At 39.0% G+C, this 26297-nt stretch overlaps 1 protein-coding gene across 1 annotated transcript in view; it reads right to left on the bottom strand.

Moving 5' to 3' along the window:
* Window positions 1-26297, bottom strand: part of FTO (FTO alpha-ketoglutarate dependent dioxygenase) — a 374717-nt gene that overhangs the window by 211406 nt on the left and 137014 nt on the right. Inside the window, exons 5-6 of the mRNA XM_030832950.2 lie at window positions 9902-9981; window positions 2337-2480 (exon numbers count right to left, since the gene is read on the bottom strand). Of these exons, the coding sequence (XP_030688810.2) occupies window positions 2337-2480; window positions 9902-9981 (224 nt within the window). The remainder of the gene's footprint in view (window positions 1-2336; window positions 2481-9901; window positions 9982-26297) is intronic.

Genomic DNA, 26297 nt, shown 5'->3' with positions numbered 1-26297 from the left:
TGACATCAAATAGTAAATTTTCCTAGGGGAAATTTACCAGGTGACAAGACTGAATTCCATATTTTATGATTTTTAAGAAGGAAAACAGACTATTTTATAAACACAGAGGAAGGTTCTGCTTATACCTCACCAAAAATCTTTTTAAGCATCTTAAATTGGAAAAAAAAAATCTTCTTAAGGTACTCAGTTCCAATCTCCAAAGTCCCCAAATTGTTTAGCTAGAAACTATCTAAGAAAAGGAAAACCCAACCACTTCTAAACCGACACAGCCCAAAAGACTGCAGACATAAAACCAAGGGCTTTATCCTATAATCAGTCCAGCAAAGGCACATGGCCTTTAAGAAAGAGGAAAGCAAACAGTAAGAACCGTGGAAAGGATTATAGACATTTGTGCTCTCATTCAGCAACAGAACCCAGAAGAGCGTGAGCACGCCAACTTGCGTGGCCAAAGGAGAGTATCTGATGATGTGTCCTGACATATGGAACTCATTCTGAAAGTAAGAAGATGACCTTGAAGAATCAAAGACTGGGGGATTACAGAAGACTGGCACACATGTTACTCAGATTCAAGACCTCTCTATTCAAGCCGAGGAGCAGCTCGTAAGATAAGTAAATATCTTTTTAAAGATATTACATGGCACAGTGGGAACATTGTTCTCCTCTGCTCAAACCCCCTCAGTGGCTTGCTATAACCCTCAGAGTAAAAAGGAAAGCCCTTGTCCTTAGAGACACCTCCAAGGACTGATACAATCTGCCGTTCCCCATCCCCTCACACCACCTCCGTGACCTCATCTCCTGTAACTAACAGCCTCACTCCCACCACTCACAGCAGACCGTCCCTGAACTAGTCCACGAACACCAGGCATTCTCCCACCCGCACGGCCCTTGCAGTGGTGTCTCCCTCGGCCTGAAATGCTGTTCCCCAGAAAACCACATGGCTCTCTTCCTCAACCTTGGACAAAGGACATCTTGTCAGTGGGAGTGTTCTCTGCTTCTCTCAATCTCCATTACCTTACCCTGTTTGGTTTTTCCCGTACCACTTATCAACTTCTAACATACTGTATAATAAACTGATGTAGTGTGTTTGTTATTTATCATCATCTCCCTGCACTAGAATGTCTATTTTATTTCCCAACATATCCGAAAGCACCCAGAAAGAGTGCCTCGCGCATGCTCAGCAATTATTTACTGACATGATTGAGAACATTTTTGTACTCCAATTCTCCACCAATCCTTCTAATTATTTCAAAGAAAAAGTCTCTGATTGATGATAATCTTCAAAGATTCTCTACCACTTGGTAATCTCTTTTTGACTTTCATTTCAATGGGGTTTTTTATGGGGGAGGGAGTATTATTTACCCACCATAAAATTCACCCATTTTCAGTGTAGAATTCAATGACTTTTAGAATGTACAGGAAGTTGCGCACTAATCTTCCTTCTTAACGTGAAGAATAGAGACTGTAGGCTCCGAACCTTCTCCGGCCAAAAGCATCTGCTGGAATAGTATAACACTGCTGTTTTCACAGGCTAGAGTTTTCTGGTTAGTTTTTCTTTTGGATAGTGATACCAGCTTTCCACTTAAAAGTGGTAACATAAAGCTTCCTTTTTAAAAACTTTAATTTACATAAAAAAAGAGTTGATTCTTTTAAAAGTATTGAAGAGATAACAATATATGTAGTCCAAAGACAGAGCAAAAATTGAAAACGTATTAATGAAACTAACAAAGTTTTTGAAACACTGACTCATGGGATCCAGACATGCTGGTCCCACAGACTGCAGAATCGCTACTAATTTCCTGAACAAAAGGTAAGGCTCCTAAGGGTCCACCTGCTCCAAGGATCCACCTTCAGTTTCCATCAGTCCTTGCTGGAAGATTATCCTTCATGGGTCTCTTGTTTGTGTTTCTACATATCTTGCCCTTTGCTTCACACTCTCATTGCAAGGATGTCTTTATAGTGAACACGCTTGGAAGATAGAGTTTCTCCCTCCAGAATAAAGGGTAGGATTGCTAACAGACTTGGTGGATAAAGATGTGTCTTGATCTGGAGCAAACGACAGACATGCCTACTGCCCATCATGGAAGAGTCGGGTTACCTCAGGTCAGGCTCCTCTTCTAGAACACAACCCCTCCAAGTGCACATGCTATCCAGCCCACTGTGCGTTACCCTGTGGAAACAGAGGCTTGGAGAACTGGCACAAAAATGCTCATGCCCTGGCTACTGCTATTGTAAGTAATGAACCATCCCTTGTCTCTTATACTCATAGCAAACTGTGGCCGAATAACTTGTTAGCTAGCAAGTAGGAGAGAATCTTCACAGTTCTTGAAAGTCCTTACCTCGTTGTGGATTTCTTCTCCGTGTTTCAAAACCACTGGCTCCAAGGATTTCAAAGAGACCTCACCATTGTCCGCCTCATCACGGATATTCTGCAGGGCCAAGTGGCAGCGCTGTAAGATGTAATCCAAGGTCCCCGTTGAGCACTGCAGAGATAGAACCAGCCACCGAGATGGTAAGCAAACTCCAAGGTTACCATCCCTCTCTTCCTAGGACGTCTGTCCCCTTCCCGGACCTGTCGCCCTCACAGGTCAGCCTATGCTCCTCAACTTAAGAATGACTCTAGTAGCTTTCTCCTTGGGCTCTGTGCTGCCAGCTTGGCCGTCACCTGGGTCACTCATCTTGCTGCTTTTTATTACATGGGCTTCATATCTCCAAAGAGTAGGCTCCCTGAAGGCTAAAGCCCTGTTTCAAAATGTATATACTATACATATACTGCAGCACCTAGAACTGAGTCTTAAATATAAAAGAAACTTGGTAAGTAGTTATTGGAGGAATAACTAATTAGCCAAGAAGTCAAGAACACTGACTTTATCTCAAGTGCCCTGCACCTAACAATGGGGAAAAAAAGGTAACCAGACTGTAGAACTGGTTCAAAAGTACACAAAATAGAACAGCAATGGAGAAAAAAATGAAGTTATAAACACAGGGCAAAGAACTCATTTTCCTTTTCTGCGGAAAGCATATGCTAGGCAGTTGCAAGTCTGCCTTGGCAGAAGAGATTCTTCAGATAATGGAGAATATGTGGCTCATACCCTCAAGGCATGTTGAAAGGCATAACTTAGTGCCCGGGTATCAGCAAAGGCACAGATAACTAGTCCATCCCTCTCTAAGTCTGTGGGAGCAAAACAGAGGTCAAATGGACACGCTCCCTCTTTGAATGAGCATATGTCAGAAAAGAAGAGGATGCAGGTGGAGTGTGCATCCGCTTGTTTTGATAATGACACGATTTCCTAGAATGAGAAAAGGCCAGCTGTAAATATCCTTTAGACCCAATGAGGGAAATGTCTCCCCAGAGTATTTTTATTTTAATATTTACAATTTAAATGGATCCCTTCGAAATAACCTTGAAGGCTAATCCCCTGGTACAAAATTTCTTTGCACAGTTACTGCCACTTGATACAATGTGACCTGGGCATGCCTGGGGGAAAAAAATGAAGTTTCTGTGCCACAAACAGAAGCTTGACTAATATGTGTTTTAATATGAAGATCCCAATGTGTGGGGAGCAGAAGGGCAGTGGCTCCAATTTACTACAAAGAAAAATCAAAAAATGGAAATGAATTACCACTCACTTTTGTCCCACAGACAACCCTACATTTTTAAAATGACATTCTGTCTATAAACATACTCTACCCGCACCTTTACTTTCCCAAGTATGGAGTAACCTATATAAGAGGTAATTAATTGAAATGCCATCTACTATAATAAAAGATTAAAAACAACACAAAATTTCCCATCAATAAAAGACCAGTTAAACAAACTCTGGTGGAGCCATGATTGCAACCAAAAAAAAGAAGAAGGGGGGAATATATATATTTTTCCTGGGTGATTAGAGTTCATCTGATGTAAAGAAAGAACCTATAATCAGGCCTAGTTTTTTGGGAGGGCATGGGGAGTGGAAACAGTTTTATTGAGATATAAAATTCACATGTCATAAAATTTACCCACTTAAAGCATACAATTCAATGTCTTCTAGTATATTCACAGAGTTGTGCAACCATCACTACAGTTAACTTTAGAACATTTTTATCCCTCCAGAAAGAAACGCTATACCTTTTAGCAGTCACCCCCTCCCATTTCTACCAGCCTTCCCAGCCCTAGGCAACCACTAACCTACTTTATGGGTCTACAGATTTGACTGGTCTACTCTGGATATTACACATAAATGAAATCATAAAATATGTGGTCCTTTGTGACTGGCTTCTTTCACTTAGTATATTTTCAAGGTTCATCCATGTGTCAGTACCCCGTTCCTGTTTATTGCCAAATAATCATTCAACTGTACAGATACGCTGCCTTTTGTTTCTCCATTCGTTAGGTGATGAGCATTTGGGCTGTTTCCACTTTTTGGCTATTATGAAGTAAGCTACTGTGAACATTCATGTACAAGTTTTCACTTCTCTTGGGTGTGTACACTAGGCATGGAATTGCTGGGCAATAAGGTAACTCTGAATTTAACCTTCTGAAGGTTAAATTTTCCAAAGTGGCTGCGCCATTTTACATTCCCTCCAGCAATGTATGAGGGTTCCAATTTCTGCACATCCTCACCAACACCTGTTACTGTGATTCTGATTATACCTATTCCAGCGGGTGTGCAGTGGTATGTCATTGTGGTTTTGATTTGCATTTCCCCAACGACTAATGATGGTGAGCATCTTTTCATGTGTTTATAGGCCGCTTGTATATCTCCTCTGGACACATGTCTATTCATAGCCTTTATCTGTTGAAAAAGTTGGATTATTTCTTTTTAATCATTGAGCTGTAAGAGTTCTTCATATAAATCTAAATATGGGCACCTTGTGAGATGTATGATCTGCAAATATTTTCTCCCATTCTGTCTTTTCACGTTTGTGATGGTACCCTTTGACACATAAAGTTTTTAACTTTGATAAAGTCCAATTCACCTATTTTTTCTTTGATGGCTTATGCTTTTGTATCATATCTTAAAAAAAAATTCCCTACTCTAAGAACTGCATGTTGATAAGTAATTATCATCAAGGTTTACTAAAATAAAACAAAACAAAAAGTGCAGAATAGGGGCTTCCCTGGTGGTGCAGTGGTTGAGAGTCCACCTGCCGATGCAGGGGACGAGGGTTCATGCCCCGGTCCAGGAGAATCCCACATGCCGCGGAGCGGCTGGGCCCGTGAGCCATGGCTGCTGAGCCTGCGCGTCCGGAGCCTGTGCTCCGCAACGGGAGAGGCCACAATAGTGAGAGGCCCGCGTACCGCCAAAAAAAAAAAAAAAAAAAAAAGGGGGCAGAATAGTGTGTCGACTACCATTTATATAAGAAATTTTAAAAATTACATATGTGTTTGCTTATATATGTATTAAGTATCACTGAAAGGATAACAAAAATCTGATAACGTTGGTTGCCTCTGGGGAAGAGGAGCTGGCTGGTGTGAGGAGAAATAGGTTTTAACTGTACACTCTTAGGTACTTTTTGAGTTTTGAACCATTTGCGTAACTACCTATTCAAAATATAATTATACATAGAATTTAAATTAAAAACAAACATATATTCTGTGTTGCATCCCAAGAACATTCTGTCACAACCAGAAAAAAACTAAAATCAAATAAAGGTCGAGAGTCATCAGACATACTCTAGTCACATTTTTGCAACTAAAAACTGAATAGATTTCTTCTGTGATTAACTAAAATGAATTTCAGAACAACATTTCCTTAAGACAATCTGTTTCCTACATATTGTGAATAGGCAGAAAATAGCGAATCATTTTGTTTGGCACAGAAAAGATGTCTAATTTAATACTGTATGAAGGAAAGGACATTTGTAGAACAAGTGAGGGCTATAAAGTTGCATGGATTTTTTTCTTCTCTGTATTGAGGGAAACCATAACGTTAACTATAGTGTTAGAGAAAAAAATCTTTTCCCTCTTCTATTACTGAAAACAATAATATGAGATGAAATTAGAAGTTTTAAATAAGATAAAAACATAATCCTGCCATACTCTATTTAAAATAAATTATTTTTATTGCATGTAATTCTTCATCCACACACAGCTGTAATGAATATATACATATCAATGTACATGCTACTTTTCACTGTTTGTACATAGGTATTCAAAACTACCATGGTCAATGCTGCTGAATGAGGTGACATTAACAATTTAATTAGCAAGTCACATAATATAAAGGCATTAAGGTTCTGTCCAACTTTTCACTACTGTTAATCATACTAGATAAATATCTTTTCATATATACTTCCTTTGAATTATTTCCTAGGTTTGATTCCTCAAAACAGTGTTATGAGATCAAAGATATGAATATCTTTATGGGGCTTTACACATATCCCCATATAGCCTTCCAAAAAATATACTAATTAGAAAAACTACCAGTAGGGTATGAATGTACAGTTTCACTGTAATTTTACCAGCATTGAATATTATCATTTTTGATTTTGGGTAGAAATAAAAAGTTAACCTTAAAATGATGATTTTTTTAAAAAAATTCCTTTTAACTTTAAAGCCTGTATACACAGGATCATGTAAAACAGAGTCAGCAAACCTTTTCTTAAAAAGGTCAGATGGTAGATATTTTAGGCTTGCAGGCCATAAGGTCTGTGTTCAACTACTCAGCTCTGCCATGGTAGCTCCAAAGCAGCCATAAACAATACGTAAATAAGTGAGCGTGGCTGTGTTCCAATAAAACTTTATTTACAAAGAGAGCTGGCTGGCCCAAAAGCCATAGAACTTGCTGACCCTGATCTATAATATAGAAAGCAGGATAGTCACATCATTCACATTATGTATGTCTAATTAGTAAAGTATCATAAGCTTGAACTGAAGTAGAGATAATATAAAAGATACAGATTTGGGATTATATTATTATTATCACTATGCATATCCACCTCTTTTTTAAAAATTAATTAACGCTCAAAATTTTGCCTAAAAATTAGAAGGTACAAATACAGCTATGACTGAAGCAGAGAAAGCTAAACCTCAGGATATTTTGAAAGCACTGCTACTTTAGTTAAGATGGTCCACTTGGAAAAAAAGGAAATAAGGCCAGAGGGGTACTTTTCAAACTGCATTCTGAATGTGTGTATTTATCATAGGAGGTGGAGAAGGAAAGGTTTCCTGATCTCTCACACGTTTTAGTCCCCAATTTACATTTGTCTGCTGGACCTCTCCTCTTGGCAGCTCTGACTCAGCCTGTTCAAAACTGAACTACTGTCTTCCCCTCGTGTCTTAGATCCCTATTTCTACTTATGGTAATGTCATCTCCAAATCACCCAAGCTTGAAACCTCAGAGTCACCCAAAAGCCCAGCACATGACAAGCATCCAATAAAGAGTTACCTGGTTAGTGTGTTCATTCATTCACTCATTCATTCATCTGTTCATCCACTCACTCATTCATTCTTACATTCCTCCCTCCACTTCAATCAGTTACCAAGTCTGTCACTGTCTCCTACATTAGTCAAGGGAATTTCTTCTTTTTTCCTGTTGCCATGACCTTAGTTCAGACCAATAGGTTTAATTGATGTCGCTATCATTTTCATCTTCTTAAAGACATCTCCAATATGTCACTACTGCGATAAATAAATCATCAATAACCCCCACTTGAACCAACTTAAGTTAAAACACACCTAACCTGATATCCAAGATCTTTCACAATCCAATCATTCAGGGATCAGCCTTTATCTGCCAACACTCCCTTTCTGGCATCCTGGGATTCAGTCAAAGTTGAGCCACTCAATACTCCCTTTGTATCCCCATCCCATTCTGATCACAAGATTTCCACCTAATGGGATGAGGACTTTTAAATGTCTTAAAATGTCCTAAAATCCCCTAATCCCTACATGTTCAAGTCTTACATGTCATGTCACTTGTGAAGCCTTATGCTGTTTGCTACTCTCTATTCTGCACTCTACCTGTGCACAAGTGTCTAAAAGAATACCTTGAGCACTGGGAATTTCAACGAAAGTTTGCAGAATGGATGAAAGAACTAAAATCACTTCCCTTCTTCTGAGTAGTAGCTTTCAGTTAATAGCAACACTTCCAATTAAAGACTCATTGATGACTTAAGTTCTCTTGCTTCATTACATACATTCTAGTGTATAAATGGAGACAGAATAGCCTTCCACACAAAGAGCTTTTGTTGTTCCTGTCTCCTACTAGCTTTTCATCAGGATAACTGAAAAGACAGTAGCAGTAATAGTAGCAGCAGCAGCAGCAGCAGTGGTAGTAATTTAATAATAGTAGTAGTGGCTAACATTCTTTGAATGCATACTCTATACCTGCCACTGTTCAAAAAGACTTACACGTATTAACTCACTTAATCCTCACAAGAACCCTATGAATTAAATATGATTGTTATCCTTATCAAATACATTTTGTGAAACTTCTTTTTCATCATTTTGTACCAACCCTCTGAGCACAGCACTAATCGTCTTGTCCACTCTTCCAGATTGGATTAGGAAAGGTGCAAAGATACACATAAGTAGCCACATACTCAAAAGAATTCTTAGGAGAGTTCTAGCTAGAAAGACAGAGGTCTATACCATCTTGTATCATACAAAAAATGAAGTCTTTTTTGTACAATACAAAGCACCTATTAGATGCTCTATAAATGCTTGCTCACTCTTTTTTGCCTGCCTTCACTCACTCCTTCCTTCCTTCCTAACAGAACTTACCTTTTTAGGTCTCTAAGATAATTATTTGTGCTTTTATCTATTTAATATTTGTCTCTCAAACTAAAATGGAAGTTCAGCAAAGCTAGTGGCCATACCTGTCATGTTGATGGCTCTCTCTCTCTCATGCCTCTAGTGCTACTGGGCACAGAACAGACACTCAAATATTTAGATGAATGATTGAATAGAAGAGAGAAGAAAGGGAGAAAAGGGGGAAGGAATGCTTGATGGGTTTGCTGGCATCTTGATTTAAACAGACACTCGTGTCCTCTCTGCTACCTAGCAAAATGACCAGTCCACTAGAAAAGCTACCTAAATACCAAAAGACATGACACTGCCTTATAGACTCACACAGTCTCAGGACTGGAAAGGTCTTGTGCTTGTGTTTCCCTGCCACTTTATTGTATCCCGTCTGCCCAACTTTCTCACACTGGTCCCCTTGTGGTACAATGAAAAGTCAAGCTATAAAAGCAAAGCACAGAAGACAAGCTTGGATACGAGGTCAACTTGTAATCCTTTTCATGATCATTCCCCTGCTCTCTGGAACACTTCTTAACTGAGCACACACAATACTCCAGGGTGACTACTAAAGGCTTCCCTCATCTCTTAAGTTTCCATTCTGAACTAGTCTAATCAGCTGACTATCTGCCACTGCAAGTGCTGGCAGAATTTAGCAATAAAGTCTGGGTTAGAAACACAACTGGGGAGTTTGGAAATTCCCTGGCACCACTGTAACTTTCTCCTTAATTTACATTCACATGCCCGGAAGCCTGACCCAAAAGTTAAGGGAAATGTAAATTCTCAACCATCTGAGCCCAGTCACAGCTAACACATGCACAAGCACACAAATCTACTATTTTGTTCTGGCCATCCCCTGCCCTTGACCTTGACAGATACAAACCCCTTAGAAAATCTCTAACCAGCGACACCTGCCAAGGTGCCCTCTTGCTGACATCTTTTCCAAGAAACATAACCCCAAAGAAGCAAAATAGACTTATCCCAGGCTGTGAACACACTTTTCAAAACTGGGTCCAACACAACTCAAAGCTAAAAAAGCAAGTAAATAGAGGCTAAAGTCTAGTTAGATGGAAGCAATTTTCCTATCAAATATTCTTCCAAAGTTCTATGATAAGTTGCTCATGCGACCACTTCTGTCACATCCAATTAAGTTTGAGTCACATTTTTATTTACACTTACCTCTGCCACTCGGTGGGTGGAACTAAACCGAGGTGGTAAACCAGCCAAAACACAGTGTTGGTGGGTGGCATTGAGATCATCTGCAGGAAAAATACCAAAAATTAAAAAAAAAAAAAAAGCAACACCCAACACACACTTATCAGTCACTGAATACTATTTCACTAAAATACAAAGTAAACAGTAAATCCATCATTCAAGAAGAATGACAAGAACAAAGAATTAACAATTACCATGTATTCTTTAAACCGTTCTTTGTAAGTAGGATGACATATATAGTCATATGGTATAAAACCATCAAAAACCACATCAAAAACCATGATACTTTCAATAGTGAAAGGGGATGTTATTAATAATTATTGCAGAACAACAGGCATAAACCAGGACTGTCCTTAGCAAACAGGCTATAGGGTTACCCTACTTATTTGTAGTCTTATGATACCCACTCGCCACTATTTATGGGCTGAACAACTTTCCCTTTCTCATGATACATCTAATTCTACCCATGCCTTTAGAATAAGCCAACTTTTTTTTGTATTATTTGGAGTTGAACATCTTTCATCTGAAAATCTGCCTCTTTCCTTCCCCAGTCAAAGTATCAATTTTGCCCTAACAATTTTCCAGGCAGCAAACCAACCAACTCAGCATGTTGCAAAGCGTTGGCTCTCAGAACAGAATTCAAGCCTACAGATTCACGACCCAAGAATGGAGAAGGTGGTGAATTCATCAGCTGAAGAATATGCCTAAAACCACATGCAGTGGGAGAAAAACCAATGGCCAAGTTGTTGCGTATTCTAAGAAATGATGCCACATGTGAGGCAAAATCTGAAACACCTCTGCTTAGGACATCACGTCCTCTATTATAAAGAAGAGAACCAAACTGTCCCCAGCAACACATGATTTCCTATGTAAGCAACAGAGGCTTCTTAGCAAGATACTAAGAAAGACAATGACTTAAACTAGGAAGCAAAGACCACCACACGCCCTACATGTCAGCAAAAACAACCTATAAAATTACCTCTAAACAGAAGAAAGGAAATGCAAAATGCCAACTGCAGGACTCCTGCTTACGGACATTATGGAGTAACCATGACAAGGTTTACCTTCTTACCCTAAAAAATTATAAAACAGACCAAAAATAGGAAACAAAGGTTTCTGACACTGGAAAAGAGTGACCCCAAATATAGGAGAAATAAAATAGGTGAGCCTTAGTTTACTAGCTAGAAACAGTTTCAAAGTCACAGAGTAGGGATGGGGATATCAGAGCTCAGAGTTTTCAGTTTTCTCTCTTGCTGAATTGTGAAGACAGAGACTACACTTAGGAAGGCCAAGGCAGCAAGGATTTGTAAGGCAGAATGCTGAAACAGAAGAACCCGCACAGGGAGAGACTAAGCGGACATCTACAGAAGGGTTCCTTCAAGTCTTTGGCTACGTATTCATCTGTGCGTGTGTGGATGAAAACTTCCCACAGGCAGGAAAATAAGTTCCAGAAAGCTATAGACTAGACAAATCTCAGACCTCACATAGGGCCAGGAATACTCTGTGTTCTCAGCAGCCAGAATGGTTCCTACTACCTGAGACAATAGAGTCTTTAGAAAAGCATAATCTTAGTAGTAGGGTTAAATAAGTACTATATTAAAGGCTGCCCCAGATCCACTTAAAAGCTTAAAAGCAAGCCTCAAAAGAATCTAACTTAGGGCTTCCCTGGTGGCGCAGTGGTTGAGAGTCTGCCTGCCAATGCAGGGGACACGGGTTCGTGCCCCGGTCTGGGAGGATCCCACATGCCGCAGAGCGGCTGGGCCCGTGGGCCATGGCCGTTGGGCCTGCGCATCTGGAGCCTGTGCTCCGCGGCGGGAGAGGCCGCAGTGGTGAGAGGCCCATGTACCGCAAAAAGAAAAAAAAAAAAGAATCTAACTTATTCCAAATAATTTAATTACTCACTAGAGCAAAGTCCAACACTACTTAAAAGAATATAACAAAATCAGGCGGGACTTCCCTGGTGGTGCAGTGGTTGAGAATCCGCCTGCCAATGCAGGGGACACAGGTATGAGTCCTGGTCCAGGAAGATCCCACATGCCGCAGAGCAACTAAGCCCATGTGCCACAACTACTGAGGCTGTGCTCTAGAGCCCACGAGCCACAACTACTGAGCCCACAAGCCACAACTACTGAGCCCACGAGCCTCAACTACTGAAGCCCGCATGCCTAGAGCCCGTGCTCCACAACAAAGAGTAGAAGCCACCACAGTGAGAAGCCCACACACCGCAACGAAGGGTAGCCCCCGCTCACCGCAACTAAAGTACGAGTACAGCAACGAAGACCCAATGCAGCCATAAATAAATAAAAATTTTAAAAACTAAAATAAATAAAGTAAAATAAAAATCACCTATGGCTCTCAGTACCCATAGGTTCAAAAAAAAAACAAATAAAAACAAAATCAGGCACCAATAAATAAAATTTGCCATATCCAGCATTCAACCAAAAAGTAGCAGAGAGAAATAAAAGATATATGATATATATGATACACAAGATAAATACATATCTTTCTTTTTTTATGTATGTATCTTTCATATATATATATAATATGAAGCTTCTAAAGATGAGAAATATAGTAAGTGAAATAAAAATCACATTGAAGAGATTAACAGCACTTTAGACACTGCAGAAGAAAAGATAAGTGAAGTAGAATACACAGGAACAGAAACAACCCAAAATGAAGCACACAGAGGAAAAACACTATAAAAAACTGAAAGAGCATCCATGCCCTATGAGACAATATTAAGCATTTTAACATAAATGTAATTTGAGTCTCAGAGGAGGGAGAATGACAGAAAAAAAAATTTTTTTTTAATGATGACCAAAGAGAAAAATAAGAGCAAAGAACAAGGGCAACAAATAGAAAACATTAACAAATAAGATAGATATTAACCTAACTATATCAGTAATCACTTTAAATGTCAATGGCCTATGTATACTAATTAAAAGGCAGAGATGGTCAGAGTAGATGAAAAAACAAGACCCAACTATATATTGTCTATAAGAAACTCACTTTAAATATGAAGACACATATAGATTAAAAGTAAAGGGATGGAAAAAGATATATCATGGAAACACTAATCAAAAACAAAGCTGGAGTACCTATATGAATTTCAGACAGAGCAAAAGCAAGAAAAATTATCAGGGATATAGCGGGGCATTATGTAATGATAAAGGGGTAATTCTCCAAGAAGAGGTAACAATCCTTAAAGTATATCTGTCTTATAATAAAGCAACAAAGTATGTGAGGCAAGAACTAATAGAACAGCAAGAAGAAACAGACATATCCACTATTATAGTTAGAGACTTCAACATTCCCTAAAAGAAGTGAATAGATCCATCAGCAGAAAATTAGTAAGGACATAGTGGAACTCAAGAGTACCATCAATCAACTTAATTGACATCTATAGGTGACTTCATCCAACAACCGCAGATTATGAGAAGTCAAGGTCATGTGAAACATTCATCAAAATAGACTACATTCTTGAACAAAAATCACACCTTTACAAATTTTTTAAAAATTGAAATCATACAATGTCTGCTCTCAGACCACAAAGAAAGTAAACTAGACATCAGTAACAGAAAGATAGCTGGAAAATTCTAAAATACTTAGAGAATAAAGAACACACTTCTAAATAACACATGGTCAAAGAAGAAATCACAACAGAAATTTTAAAATACTTTTAACCACATGAAGGTAACAATACAAAATAGCAAAATTTGTGTGATGTGTAAAAGCAGTGCCAAGAGGAAAATTTGTAGCATTAAAAGCATGTTAGAAAAGAAGAAAGATCTAAAATCAATAAGCTTCCACCTTAGGAAACAAGAAAAAGTAGAGCAAGTTAAATTTAAAGTAAGCAGAATAAAAGAAATAATAAAAATAAAAGCAGAAGTTAATAAAATCAAAAAAAATCCATAGAGAAAATCACTGAAATAAAGCTGATTCTTTGAAAAGATCAATAAAATCAATAAGCTTCTATGCAGGCAAAAAAAAAAAAAAAAAGGACAGAACACACAAAAAGAGGATATCACTATAGAACCTATGGATGTTAAAAGGAAAATAAAGTAATAACATGAACAGTTCTATGCTCACAAACTTGATAAGCTAGATGAAATGGACCAATTCCTTGAAAGACACAATCTGCCAAAGCTCACACAAATAGAAATGGACAAACTGAATAGGCCTGTAGCTACTAAGGTAACTGAATCAATAAACAATAGCCTTTCAAAACAGAAACCTCCGGGCCCAAATAGGTGCACTGGTGAATTCTACCAAACATTTAAGTAAGAAATAATACCAACTCTTTACAATCTCTTCCAGAAGACTGAAGTGAAGGGAAGACTTCAGTAGTCTCTTCAAAAGCGATGCTGGAACAACTGTACATCTACATGCAAAGAAATACTCAAAATGGATTATAGACCTAAATGTAAAACGTGTACATATAAAACACTTAAGAGGAAATCTAGATGACCTTGAGGGTGACAGTGACTTTCTAGGTGCCACTGAAGGCACAATCCATGAAAGACAAAATTGATAAACCAGACTTCATAAAAATTAAAAACTGTTCTGTGAGAGACACCGTCAGGAGATTAAGAAGTCAAGCCTTGGACTCGTACAAAATATTTGCAAAGAACATGTTCGATAAAGAACTGTTATCTAAAATATACAAAGAACTCTTAAAACTCAACAATAAGAAAACAAACAACTCATTAAAAAATGGACAAAAGACCTGAACAGACAAAGAAGATAGACAGATTGTAACAAGCACATGAAAAGATGCTCCACTACCTTTGTCATGGAAGTGTAAATTAAAACAAATACCCACTACACAGCTATTAGAATGGCTAAAATCCAGAACATCAACAACATCAAATGCTGGTGAGGATGTGGAGCAACAGGAACTCTCATTCACTGCTGGTGTGTAGGCGAAATGGTACAGCCACTTTGGAAGACAGTTTGGCAGTTTCTTTCAAAATTAAACACGCTCTTACCATCAGACCCAGCAACCGCACTGCTTGATATTCACCTAAATGAGCTGAAAATGTGTCCCCACAAAAACCTGGTGACAGCAGGGGAGACGGTGAGCAGCGATCAGATTCAGAATGTTTTAGAGGAAAATAATAGGACCTGCTAATGGATGAGTAAGTGAAGGGACGGAAAGAGTGAAATTAAGAGCAACTTTTGGTATTTTCACAGGAACAACAGATTGAAGATGAGTAAGTCACAAAACATTCGGACACTGTATGAACAAACAGCACAAGATGCAATGAAAGGTGAGGATAAAAACAGCAGTCATACATTTGGAGTATTAAAAGCAAATGTAAAGACAAGGAAAGCTAATATAGAGGATCAAAACAGATCCAACCTCTGCTGACGTGGGTTCAGAAGTGTAGCTTATGGCCTGAAGAGGACTGAATGTCCATTCTCTTTCCCAGTCTGCTCTCTCTGAGGATTCTGGTTAAGGACACACCAGAGAATTTCTGGTAGATCTGAACTATTTTATCTAAAGGGGGATTCAAAGCCAAACAAACAAACAAAACAAAAACAAAAAGCAGGGGTTGGAGGAGTTTCCCCAGGTCCAGGTGCTCATAAAGAGTTGAAACAATTTCTAAGAAATACATAGATGCTGGGGACTTCCCTGGTGGTCCAGCGGTTAAGACTCCACGCTTCCAATGCAGGGGGTGTGGGTTTGATCCCTGGTTGGGGAACTACGATCCCACACGCTGCATGGCACGGCCAAAAATAAAATAAAATTTAAAAAGGAGATCAAACAAACAAACAAAAGAAATACATAGATGCCATTCTCACCTACCCAAAGAAAAGCCTTATCACTCCCAGGCTATTAACAGTAGGCTCTAAAGACATCATAAGGAGGAAAATAAATCATCTTAATGAACAGATCTGTTCAGTGCTTTTGTTCCACTGAGGGGCCACTAATCTGAGGCAGGCCAAGTGGCAAACACAACATTAGAAGTAATACTCCAAGGCTTGTACCTTTATTTAAATCCTTGGCAACTCTCTAATCAAACAACTCTTTTGAGATTGCTCCCAAATGTCTCTAATCCTTTATGACTTTTAGAAAGAACCCCGTAATTTTCATTGAAGAGCTTCTAATTTATCTAAAATTCTAAGTCTATGAAAGTGGCTCAAGCCCCATGGATTGTATATCTCACGTCTTAAAGGATACACTAAAGACATGCCCAGCTTTAAAGACTAATGCTAAAAATTTTTAGAAAGAAATCACTAAAGAATGCCTGTTTTCTAGAGCTATCTCAGAATACAGCTAAAAACTGACTCTCTACTCAAGTGGAATCAGAGTTTGTAGAATTTATTCAACAAAACAAATGGAAAAGAAGCTCTTACTCTTTGCAGGCTAAATGCTGCGTGCTCTATCAGTGGGTGAGGGAGAACTCTGGACGTTCACTGTAGCATGAAATCTCATCATATATAAGAGACCACAGATGCAGTGGCATAATTGATGCTAGGGTGATCAATTCATGCCCAGGGCTTTCCTGGTTGTAACACTGAAGGCCCGAATCCTGAGATCCCCACTCTCACACCAGACAAACTGGGACAGTTGGTCACACTAAGTTTAACCCAGCCCTTATTTCCCCGGTTCTGTTGTCTAGTGTGTCACCAGAGGCTACTGCATCCCCAAATTTCTTAAAGTAACAATCAGGCGCTTGGCTAAAGGCACTCCTGAGCTAAATAAGCCCAATACTGAAATTCAATCTTCCCAGGTGCACACGACCACTGAAGCTTTTCATTCTTACTCACCTGTCCATTCTCATCCCTCAATCTTAATATTTATGACCTTATTTTTCCTAGATGTGGGGACATCCATGACTGAGAACGTTTTCAGAATTTAATAGCCAACGAAACGGGGGAGGGGACGCTTCCTGGCAAGATGACAGTAGAGACCCAGGCCTCTACCTACCCCATTCCTAGATTCCCAATGAGACGATCAATGAAATAGTAAAAGAATTTAAGACTTCCTTCAGTGCTCAACATTAGGGAAAGGTTCTCAATACGCCAGAAATTACAAGGAATTGTGCTGGATACAGTATAAGTGGAATGAGATGAAAGAAGGGCAGCACCCTAATGTAAATCAACTATATTTCAATTAAAAAAAAAAATACTGACACCCTGGACCCACAACAGATTAGCTTCATCAGAATTTCTGGGGTTGGGTTTCCCCGGTGGTGCAGTAGATAGGAATCCACCTGCCAATGCAGGGGACATGGGCTCTAGCCCTGGTCCGGGAAGATCCCACATGCCGTAGAGCAACTAAGCCCGTGCGCCACAACTACTGCAGCCCATACACCTAGAGACCGTGCTCTTCAACAAGAGAAGCCACCATAATGAGAAGCCCATGCACCGCAATGAAGAGTAACCACGCTCTCCTCAACTAGAGAAAGACCGCGTGCAGCAAAGAAGACCCAACGCAGCCAAAAAATAAATAAATAATAATAATTTAAAAATAGAATTTCTGGAGTTGAGGCCCAGGCACTGTATTCTTGAAAGTGCCCCACGGGATTCTCATGCAGAGGAGGGTTGAGGGGCACTGTCCTTGGGTAATGCTGACCAAAGCAGCTGCCTGTGTATCATTTGGGGACCCCAATTCAAGAGCACTCATTTGGCCCCAATTTATTTACCTGGTATCCCTTTATGGCAGAAGCTGTACTAAGTTCTGGAGCTGCAGAGTTGAATGACATGATCTTGTCCGTAAGGATTTTACCATGAAATGAGTGAGGTGAAACTGGCTAAGTGTTAGAACAGAGCTGGGCATGGGACATAGTGGAGGAACAAAGGGGGACTAAAAAAAAAAAAAAAAAAAAAAAAAAGGGCAGCATCCTGATAAATATATCAAGCAGATCCTGAGAGCAGTGCTCCCCCTCTAGCTCAGAAGGTGCAGAGCAGAAGGGCAGGAGAGGCTACAGGGCACCCAGAGGCCTGTAGCCTCTGCAGGACAGTGTTAAATGCACACCACCCGCGGGACCCACAGACCCCCAGACGTGTTGCTGGTGCAAGTCATCGCTTTGCGAAGAGAACCAGGCATTGTGGAGGTAAGAAACTGGAGCGAGCAGGTATGCCAGGAATGGTCCAAAAGCTGCCAGGGTTTGCTCATACTGTGAGCATCTATACCACCCAAAGACAGAAACAAGTCATTCAGTACACTCCAGTTCATCAACTCTCTCATCTGGTCCTGCAAAGATACATTTTCTTCCTCCTCCTTCAAGTGAAGGATTTGGTCGGGAACCTATACTAAGTTTTTCAGAACAAACCTTAACACCGACTTGCCTATCAGCCGGTGCTAGTCCTTTTTCTATAAGGAAAAACAGACAAGGAAAAATCACTAGACTCAGGCAAAAGTATTACAGTTCTAAGGAAAGGAACCAGTTTGACAGAAACTGTCTCTTCCGAAAAAGTGTTACTCAAACGGACAGAAAAAAATTTTGTAAAATTCTCAGTATTTCAAGAAGCCGCTTGATTCAAGAGGGCACTGCACCTGTGAAAATGGGGCAAGCAGCTGTGAGGATGGAGCAGCGTGAGATCAGGAAAGGTTGCTTGGAGTTGACTTGTTTTTAATACGTATGGCTTCATTTAAAATGATGATAGCTGAAGTGAACAACAGAAGGCGTGCTGCAGAAAAATCAAATTACTGAAGTAAATGAGAACTCGAGAAATTCTCCCAGAACTCAGAGGGAAAACAAAAACTAGTGACAGAATAAATAAGACACGAGGGGCAGATTCTGGAAGCCAAAACAGATGTAACAGGAATCTTAGGGAAGAAAGCAGAAAACAGAAATGAAAGAATAGTCAAAGAAATAACAGAAGAATATTTTCCAAAGTTGTGAAAAGGCCTGAGTCTGTACTACAAAATGGCTGACCAAATATATAAACATATTCTGTTCAAAATTAAATATAAAATACTACAAATGTCCAAAGGAAAAAAACACAGTTTGCCACAATATAATCAATTTGAAGATGATCTCAGATATCTTCCTAACATCAAACATCAGAGGTCAAGGGGACAATATCTACAGAGTTTAAAGGTGGAAAGCTTGTTACTCGAGAATCCTATAGCCATTCAAGGAGATATGAATATGTGTAGGTATAGTAGTAAGTCACACTCATGTTATTTTCATCATTAAACTGGCAAAAATATTTTTAAATCGTAATGCCCAGTGTTGCCTAGGGTGAGATAAATAGGCTAGTAGAAGTAACTAATAACCATGTTTCATACATTGTAGGTAGAAAGGTAAACTGAGAACAATCTTTCTGATTAAGCATCTGACAGTACAATATGTACCGTCTTTACATATCGACATTCTCATCCTCACCCAGGTATCCCACTTCTGGTAACTTTTCCTAGAGAAATACTTACAAGTGCAGACAAAGATGTATATACAAAGATGTTCACAGGGCAATATATATGATACCAAAGCACTGGAAATGAATGGCATGACAAAACTAGGGGATATTTAAGGGGGATATTTAGGGGATATTTACTATTTAAGCCATTTTTAAAAAATCACATTTTCAAAGAATATTTAATAGGGGAAAATGTTCAAGATATAAAATTATTGGAAAAAACAAGATGTAAAACATTATACCTAACATGATATTAATTTTCTAAAAAAATAAATAAACATATATTCCCAAGTATAGGAAAAAACACTAGAAGGAATTAGACCAAATAGTTATGAATGATGTTATCTCTGTGTGGTGATATTATGATGTACTTTTGTTATCCAGCTTATACTTTCTTATAGTTTGTAAATTTTCTACAATGACCATCAATCCTAATTTTTCTTCATATTTAACATCTCTGAATTTGGAATACATCTTAAAATTGATAGCATCTTTGACTGGATGACATATATTATTACTTTTGTACCTAGCAATAAAAACTAGAACAGTAAGTATGATGATTTTTTAAAAATCCAAAGGGAAATGTTCAATGAAGAGATCCTCAGAAAAGAGATATTCATTCCCCAAATAAAAATGACAGAACACTGCAGTCGGTGTGGGTGATAAGAGTTTTGGTTAGCTTTTTAAACCTTCCCCAATATAATTTTCCAGGGGACTAAAAACTCTTTCATAAAAACAGGTACAGAGGTGAAGATGACCTCAGGGTACACACCTTTCTCTCTTTTTTTTTTGAAATTAACTTTTACGGAATGCTTGGTTTATAGTTAGGCTTCAAAGAGAATACATTCTTGAGGTTAATCATTCATTCTTGCTTTCTAAATAGGCAAAAAGAACTTTAATCCCACTTTGGGAACGGCTGCCTTTACTCTTCCACGTGGCAACTCTTCCCAAGAGACAGGAGGGCAGAGGGGATTGTGGAAATGGAGAGATGAGAAGGAACAGAGGTTAGGATAACAGAAAATTTGAATGAAGTTTCTTCTCTCCCTAGTTTGTATACACAGCGCCATCACATCACCCTCTACTACAGTGAACTCTGGGCACCAGAACTTCCAAAATGAAGTTAATGAATGAAACAGAAGCAGCCACTTAAACCTCTAAGTTCTGTTCCTTCATATACCTTTCAATTTCTCTCTTTAGTCACTCCTATCTCACATCTGATTTTCCACTGACAACTGAGGAAGATAGTTATGGTTTGTGGTTAACACTTAGGGAGGAAAAAAAGACTGTTGTCTCCAGATACTCAGCAAGTTCCTATTCTCCACAAGGTACTAAGTGCTGTGTATAGTACAAGAATATATATAATACCGGCTCTGAAAAACCTTAGCTCTAGTAGATAAGACTTCTATATCAATTGCTACAGTCCAGAGCGGAAAGAGAGTTATGGCAAACACACTGAATAGTTGGTGCCCCTGACATTGTGGGTATTAAATTTTTTTAATGTCACCCCTAAATAGGTGAGTTACACATGTAAACTCACAAGGGGAAAACATGACAAGGTGGAAGGAACAGTATGAACAAATATAAGGAGAAAGGTTTGTGCCAGGACCAATTTTAGGATAAAGCCACTATAATGAACTGACCAAGGACTATAATTTACATCTTTTTAAAAATTTTAAATGGTTATTGGGCCTAGAAGAATTATTCCACAGGAAGAGTTTAATGAATCTTCCATCATAGGGTATATAGTCTGGCCTTGAAATCTGTTGCAGGGACTGATTGATTCAGGAAAGTCAAATTCATTCCTGGTCTAGTCCTGGGTTCAATCCCTGGTCAGGGAACTAAGATCCCACAAGCTGCGTGGCATGGCCAAAAAATAAATAAATAAAATAAAATTTTTAATTGTAATAAAAATAAATAAATAAAAATTTTTAAAGGCTTCATTCATGGTCATTCCTCCACTGCCTTTACAGAAGTGGCAAAGAGGGAATACAGGTTATGCAATCAAATTAAAAGCCTAAAAAATTCCTTCCCAGAGCTCGTGCTTTTAGGAGTTATGTTATAGAGATAACATAATAGCCAAAGAGGGCATATGAAAACTGCCAGCCAAAGGGGAAAACTCCACCTACCCAACCCAGATGTAGAATTACCTCAATACAGTGTTACTGATTGAATGAACCATAAAGAATAAAAGGAGCTCATAATTCATAGTAACACATCCATCCTCAGTTAAAAAAAAAACACATTTTTGTTACCTTTGGTGGTTTTCTTATAAAAAACGTGAAGGAGAATGTACAGATTGATCCAGACACTGTGTCATTTTGGAAAATTCTGTGTTGCCACATGGTTATTTGGATTAGCCACAAGGAAGTAAAGCATGGGTCACTGAAGGAACAGACTGTCATGGAAGATTCTAAAAGCTGTCTCTGGAGACCCCAGAGTATTAGATGAATGGCCATCTGTTTTGCAGAGGGTCTTCAAAACCCTTTCCAGCCAGGTGCTTTCAAGGATAGAATAAGTACTTCCTTTTGCCTGTATTGCCATGAATGAAAGGGAGAAAAGCCAATCCTTGGTTCGTTCATTTCACTCATTGATTCAATATTTATTAAAGAACCTACCATATTCAAAGTACTGTATTAGGTACTGTAGAAGGTACACATTTTCTGGAATCTAAAGTAGACAGAAGGCATTTTTAGAAAATTCCAAAAAAGACAAAAGACACAGGACCCAAGTAAAAATGGAATTTGCCAAGGAGTGCAATGAGAAGAAATCTCAATATGATAACTGTGCCAGGTGGGTTTGAAGAAGCCAGTGTTTATCAAAGCATTAAATAAGTAGTGTGACAAAACACCTAGTGGCACAGAGCTATCACTATGGCACGATTCTTCCAGCAGTAATACAGAAAGGCAATGATGAATTCCCGGGGAAAGGGAGAGCTACACAAGAAAGTCATGGTTCAAATACAAAGCTAGCTAAAGAATGGAGCACGATTCTGAGCTTTCGATGAGGTATAAAATTTCGACCTGACATTTGCAACGTGTCCTCTCATCTGACAGAGGTTTAATAATTACAGTGGATGAAAACTTCTATGTATGCATCCAGTCACTCCGTTTGGTTCTACAGTTAATAACACACACATTAGCACTGTGAGGTACTGGTTTTCGAAGTTCAGAATCCATATACAAAGGAAGCATGGTCGTCTCATCAAAATTACAGATCAGTACGTAATCGTTATGCACTTCAAAAATGTGAAAGTAATGTTACGACTGAAATACCAGAAGTCAAGAGAGAACCTCTATATCTTGGTACAAAGGTAATCAATTAACAGAAAAAACCCTAAAACGTTAACTAACAAAAGTGAGCAAGAGTAAGAAAGAGTATAAGAGAGCCGATTCCATATTTCTCTTCATGAAAAAACTGATAGTCCTTAAAGTTGCTGGATGAAAAAACTGAAGTATTAAGCATATTTTATGAGTTAAGAGGGAGAGAATCACTAAAAGAATAAAATGCAAATACAGTGAAAAGTAGTTACTTCTAAGAAATGGAACTTGGAGGTAGATGGCAAAGAGTTTTTCACTTTACATTTTAGATCAACCTCCACTGTTTGAATTTTTATTTCCTAGTATATGTATTATTTTTAATATATTACTAACAATAATATGAATGAGGTACTGACAGGAAAGATCTCCAGGACATATTAAGTTAAAAAAAAAGCAAGTATTCTAGTAATATACCTATACATACACACACACACACACACACACACACACACACACACACACACACGTATAAAGTCCCATTTGTGTTATTTTAAAAAAGCAGCAGTAACATAGATGTAAATATTTTAAGATTGCTATATCTATGTTAAGGCTTACAAAAGGACCAGATAGAGGAAGGTGAAAGAGTACTTCCACATTTTATTCTATACATTTCCATATTGTTTGAATCTAAGAATATATATGCATTCATCTATTAATCGTTCAATTAATATTATTTTGTCCACACTTTTAACGAAAAAAGATTCCATGACTATATAATTAGTAGAGCTAGCCAAGTGGAAGAAAGAACAGCTTTGATCTCAGAAAAACCTGGATTCAAACACAAGCTTCACTAGGTATGTCACCTTGAACAAGTGGTTTTACCTCTCTGAGCTTCAATTTCCTTTTTTAAAGAAGTCTTCATGGAACTGTAATCCACATACCAAACAACTCACTGCCTGCTAGTGTGTTCACAGGACTGGGCAACCACAACAGACTAATTTCAGAGTATTTTCATACCCCTGAAAGAAACCAGGTACCCACGAGCAGTCAATCCCCATCGATTTTCTTTGCTGGGAAAAAAAATGGGGCTCAGAAGGGGATAACTACCTACATGACAGGCTTGTTACGAGAAATAAGTGAAATATATCAAAGCCTCCAGCACAGTGCCTGACCCTCAGTAGGTACTCATCACATGCGCTTCAAGTAAAGTTCACAACATAAATACTACAGAAATAAGCAAAAAGACTGGATATGATAAGAAAGTGTAAGAGAGGCAAATCCTTCCAAGTACCTAGGAACACACTCAGGTTCCTATCCTCAGAGCCTATGACACCAGCTGTGCCCTCTCCCCAATTCAACTGAATACCAAAAAATCCGGTATCAAGTCAAAAAAGCCCAAGTTTGAAAACGTCAGCCTTTAGGGGCATATTCTAGAGCGAACGTTTCAGAAGAGACACATCCTCAACCCTGTAAAACGTGAACAGCAAGAAGCAAATACTGCAGTTGCTGAGCAGGGAAGAACACAGTAAGTTCACGTTGGACAAGCGGTTGAAACCATACTGTCATGGTCCTACTTTTCAAAGCGAAAATAAACATGGCACGTGCTCATCTGGCTGTTCAAGCACTTTCCACTTAAATGGCAATTCCTCAAGCCTACTGACTGCAGCCTGAAGTTATAATTTATTACTGTTTCTGTATGATTCCCGTGCCTCGGCAGAAAGCAGAACGTAGCACCTACGGTTTCAAGACCCATGAGAGGTAATAAAGTATAATTATTCAGAATTTATGATTAAGCCATATATTAGAGGTACTTTTTACTTCAGTTGGTCAGTCAGAGGTTGGAGGAGCAAGGGAATGGGGTCAGAGGAAGAAGTAACAAAAGCCTTTTCCTTTGAATAAAAGGTCTAAATCAGGGCAGGATTGAGGGACACCTGGAGGATTTACAAAGATACTATGGTCTCCAAGCGAAGTCCCAGAGGAGCCCCAGGTAAACTCCTAGAGGCCTCTCTTCTTCCTGCTCACAGAGCTACGGGCTCCAACTCGAGGGCTCGGGTTGGCTCCAGAAATAGAACGTGGCACGTTTTCAGGTTATACACATCAAACAGTCACAGTGCGCTGGGACTTGCTGCTCTAAGACATAGGTATTTCAGAGAAGGTGAACCTCATCTAGAAAAATCCACGGGCCAGGCTCTGTAAATAAACCTGGCCCCCACCAATCTTCATAATGAGTCGCCATGTTCAAGTCGTAGTTTACAAAGCACTTTCCCATATACTTTCTGAGTTGGCCTCACAGTGACCCTGGGAAGCAAGGATCGTGAAGCACTAGTTTTGCAGTGGCGGCAAGGTTCAGAGGGGAACTAACGATGCACAGCCGATGGACAAGAGGGGAGTCTGGAACCTGGTCACCTGATGGGAAACGGCCTTTCCATTATTCTGCCCTGAACTGCTGGTGAGCGAATGCCAACCCAAAAAAGAAATACTGTGCATTTCAATTTATATTGCTGTTTTCTTTTTTTGCCATAGAATTTTTACTTGGCAACTAAAGCTTTGAAATAGCTGATGGGTATAGTAATGACACATATGTGAAAATGAGATGTAGTTGGATTTAAGGAAACGAAAGTGAAGAGAGGAGATAGAACAGAGTCTTGAAGAGTGACATGTAAAAAATAATAACAAGGGGAGGGGGCATTGCCCAAAATGTTTACCTAGCACTCACCTTTGTCCTGCACCATCCCACCTCCACACTCAGCTCCTGGTTAATGAACATAATTTGGCTGATGTCTCTTGAACTGTATAATCTGTTCCACAAAAAATCAAACCCGCAGTTTGTCTCCAAGCCACCTTTAAGTCCCTAACTCCCTGGTTGCATTCAGTCTATGGAAAACATCTGTGGCAAAGTAAATCTTCCTACTCTGAGAAAAACCAGAGTGTGTTTTTTTTCCTTCTCTAAGTGTGTTTTGAAGTCCTGGTTGGAAAATTAGTGAAAATTGTAAATCTGTTTGCAAATCTGGTCATGTCTAACTCTGAGACTAGGGCAAAGATTCCAATTTAAAAGTAAAACCGTGACAACCCCAGTTAAGCGTGTCCTCAGGCACTGCAAGCAGGGCCTTCACTCAATTCCACAGGCAGTGGATCTATCACAGGCACCCGACACGTTCCCCATCAGACACCCCTGGAGTATTTACTTGAGACAGCAGGGTTCAGTCTGCACTTCCTCTGCAGACCAATATATTATTATAAATTGAGCTAAACTGTTTCCTTTTCATAAGTGCTATGAAGTTCAGATTTCAGACATCAGCACAGGGCTGAGGTCCCTCCACAAGGCTCTTTATAGTATTTGCCTTTTAAAAAGTAAAGAGAAAAGGTAGCTTTCGACCACGGCTGCTTTTATCTTTGTCTTGTTTTGGCTAAGAGGAGGTGTGGGAAAATTCATTTTAGAAATCAAACACGACATCTTAATAAGAAAATAGATTCTAAATACAAACTTTGGGTACAGTGGGCTATGCTTGGCCCAGTTCAGTCGGTTATCAGTTATTTAACCTATATCTGAGGGCAGGAGTTGGGAAACAAGGACTAGATAGTATGTCTTGGATATCAGCTCCTATAAAATAATAACACACTTCTTCTGTTTATCTCCTACAACAGAAAAAGGGAACCAGTGTATATTTAAAAATGTATATTCATTATAATATATAAGTCAAAGGACAACATAATTATTTAATATTTTCATT

Source organism: Globicephala melas, chromosome 19 (genome assembly GCF_963455315.2).
Source record: "Globicephala melas chromosome 19, mGloMel1.2, whole genome shotgun sequence".
In the NCBI taxonomy this organism is placed as follows: Eukaryota; Metazoa; Chordata; class Mammalia; order Artiodactyla; family Delphinidae; genus Globicephala; species Globicephala melas.
This window is presented reverse-complemented; position numbering and strand designations above follow the sequence as displayed.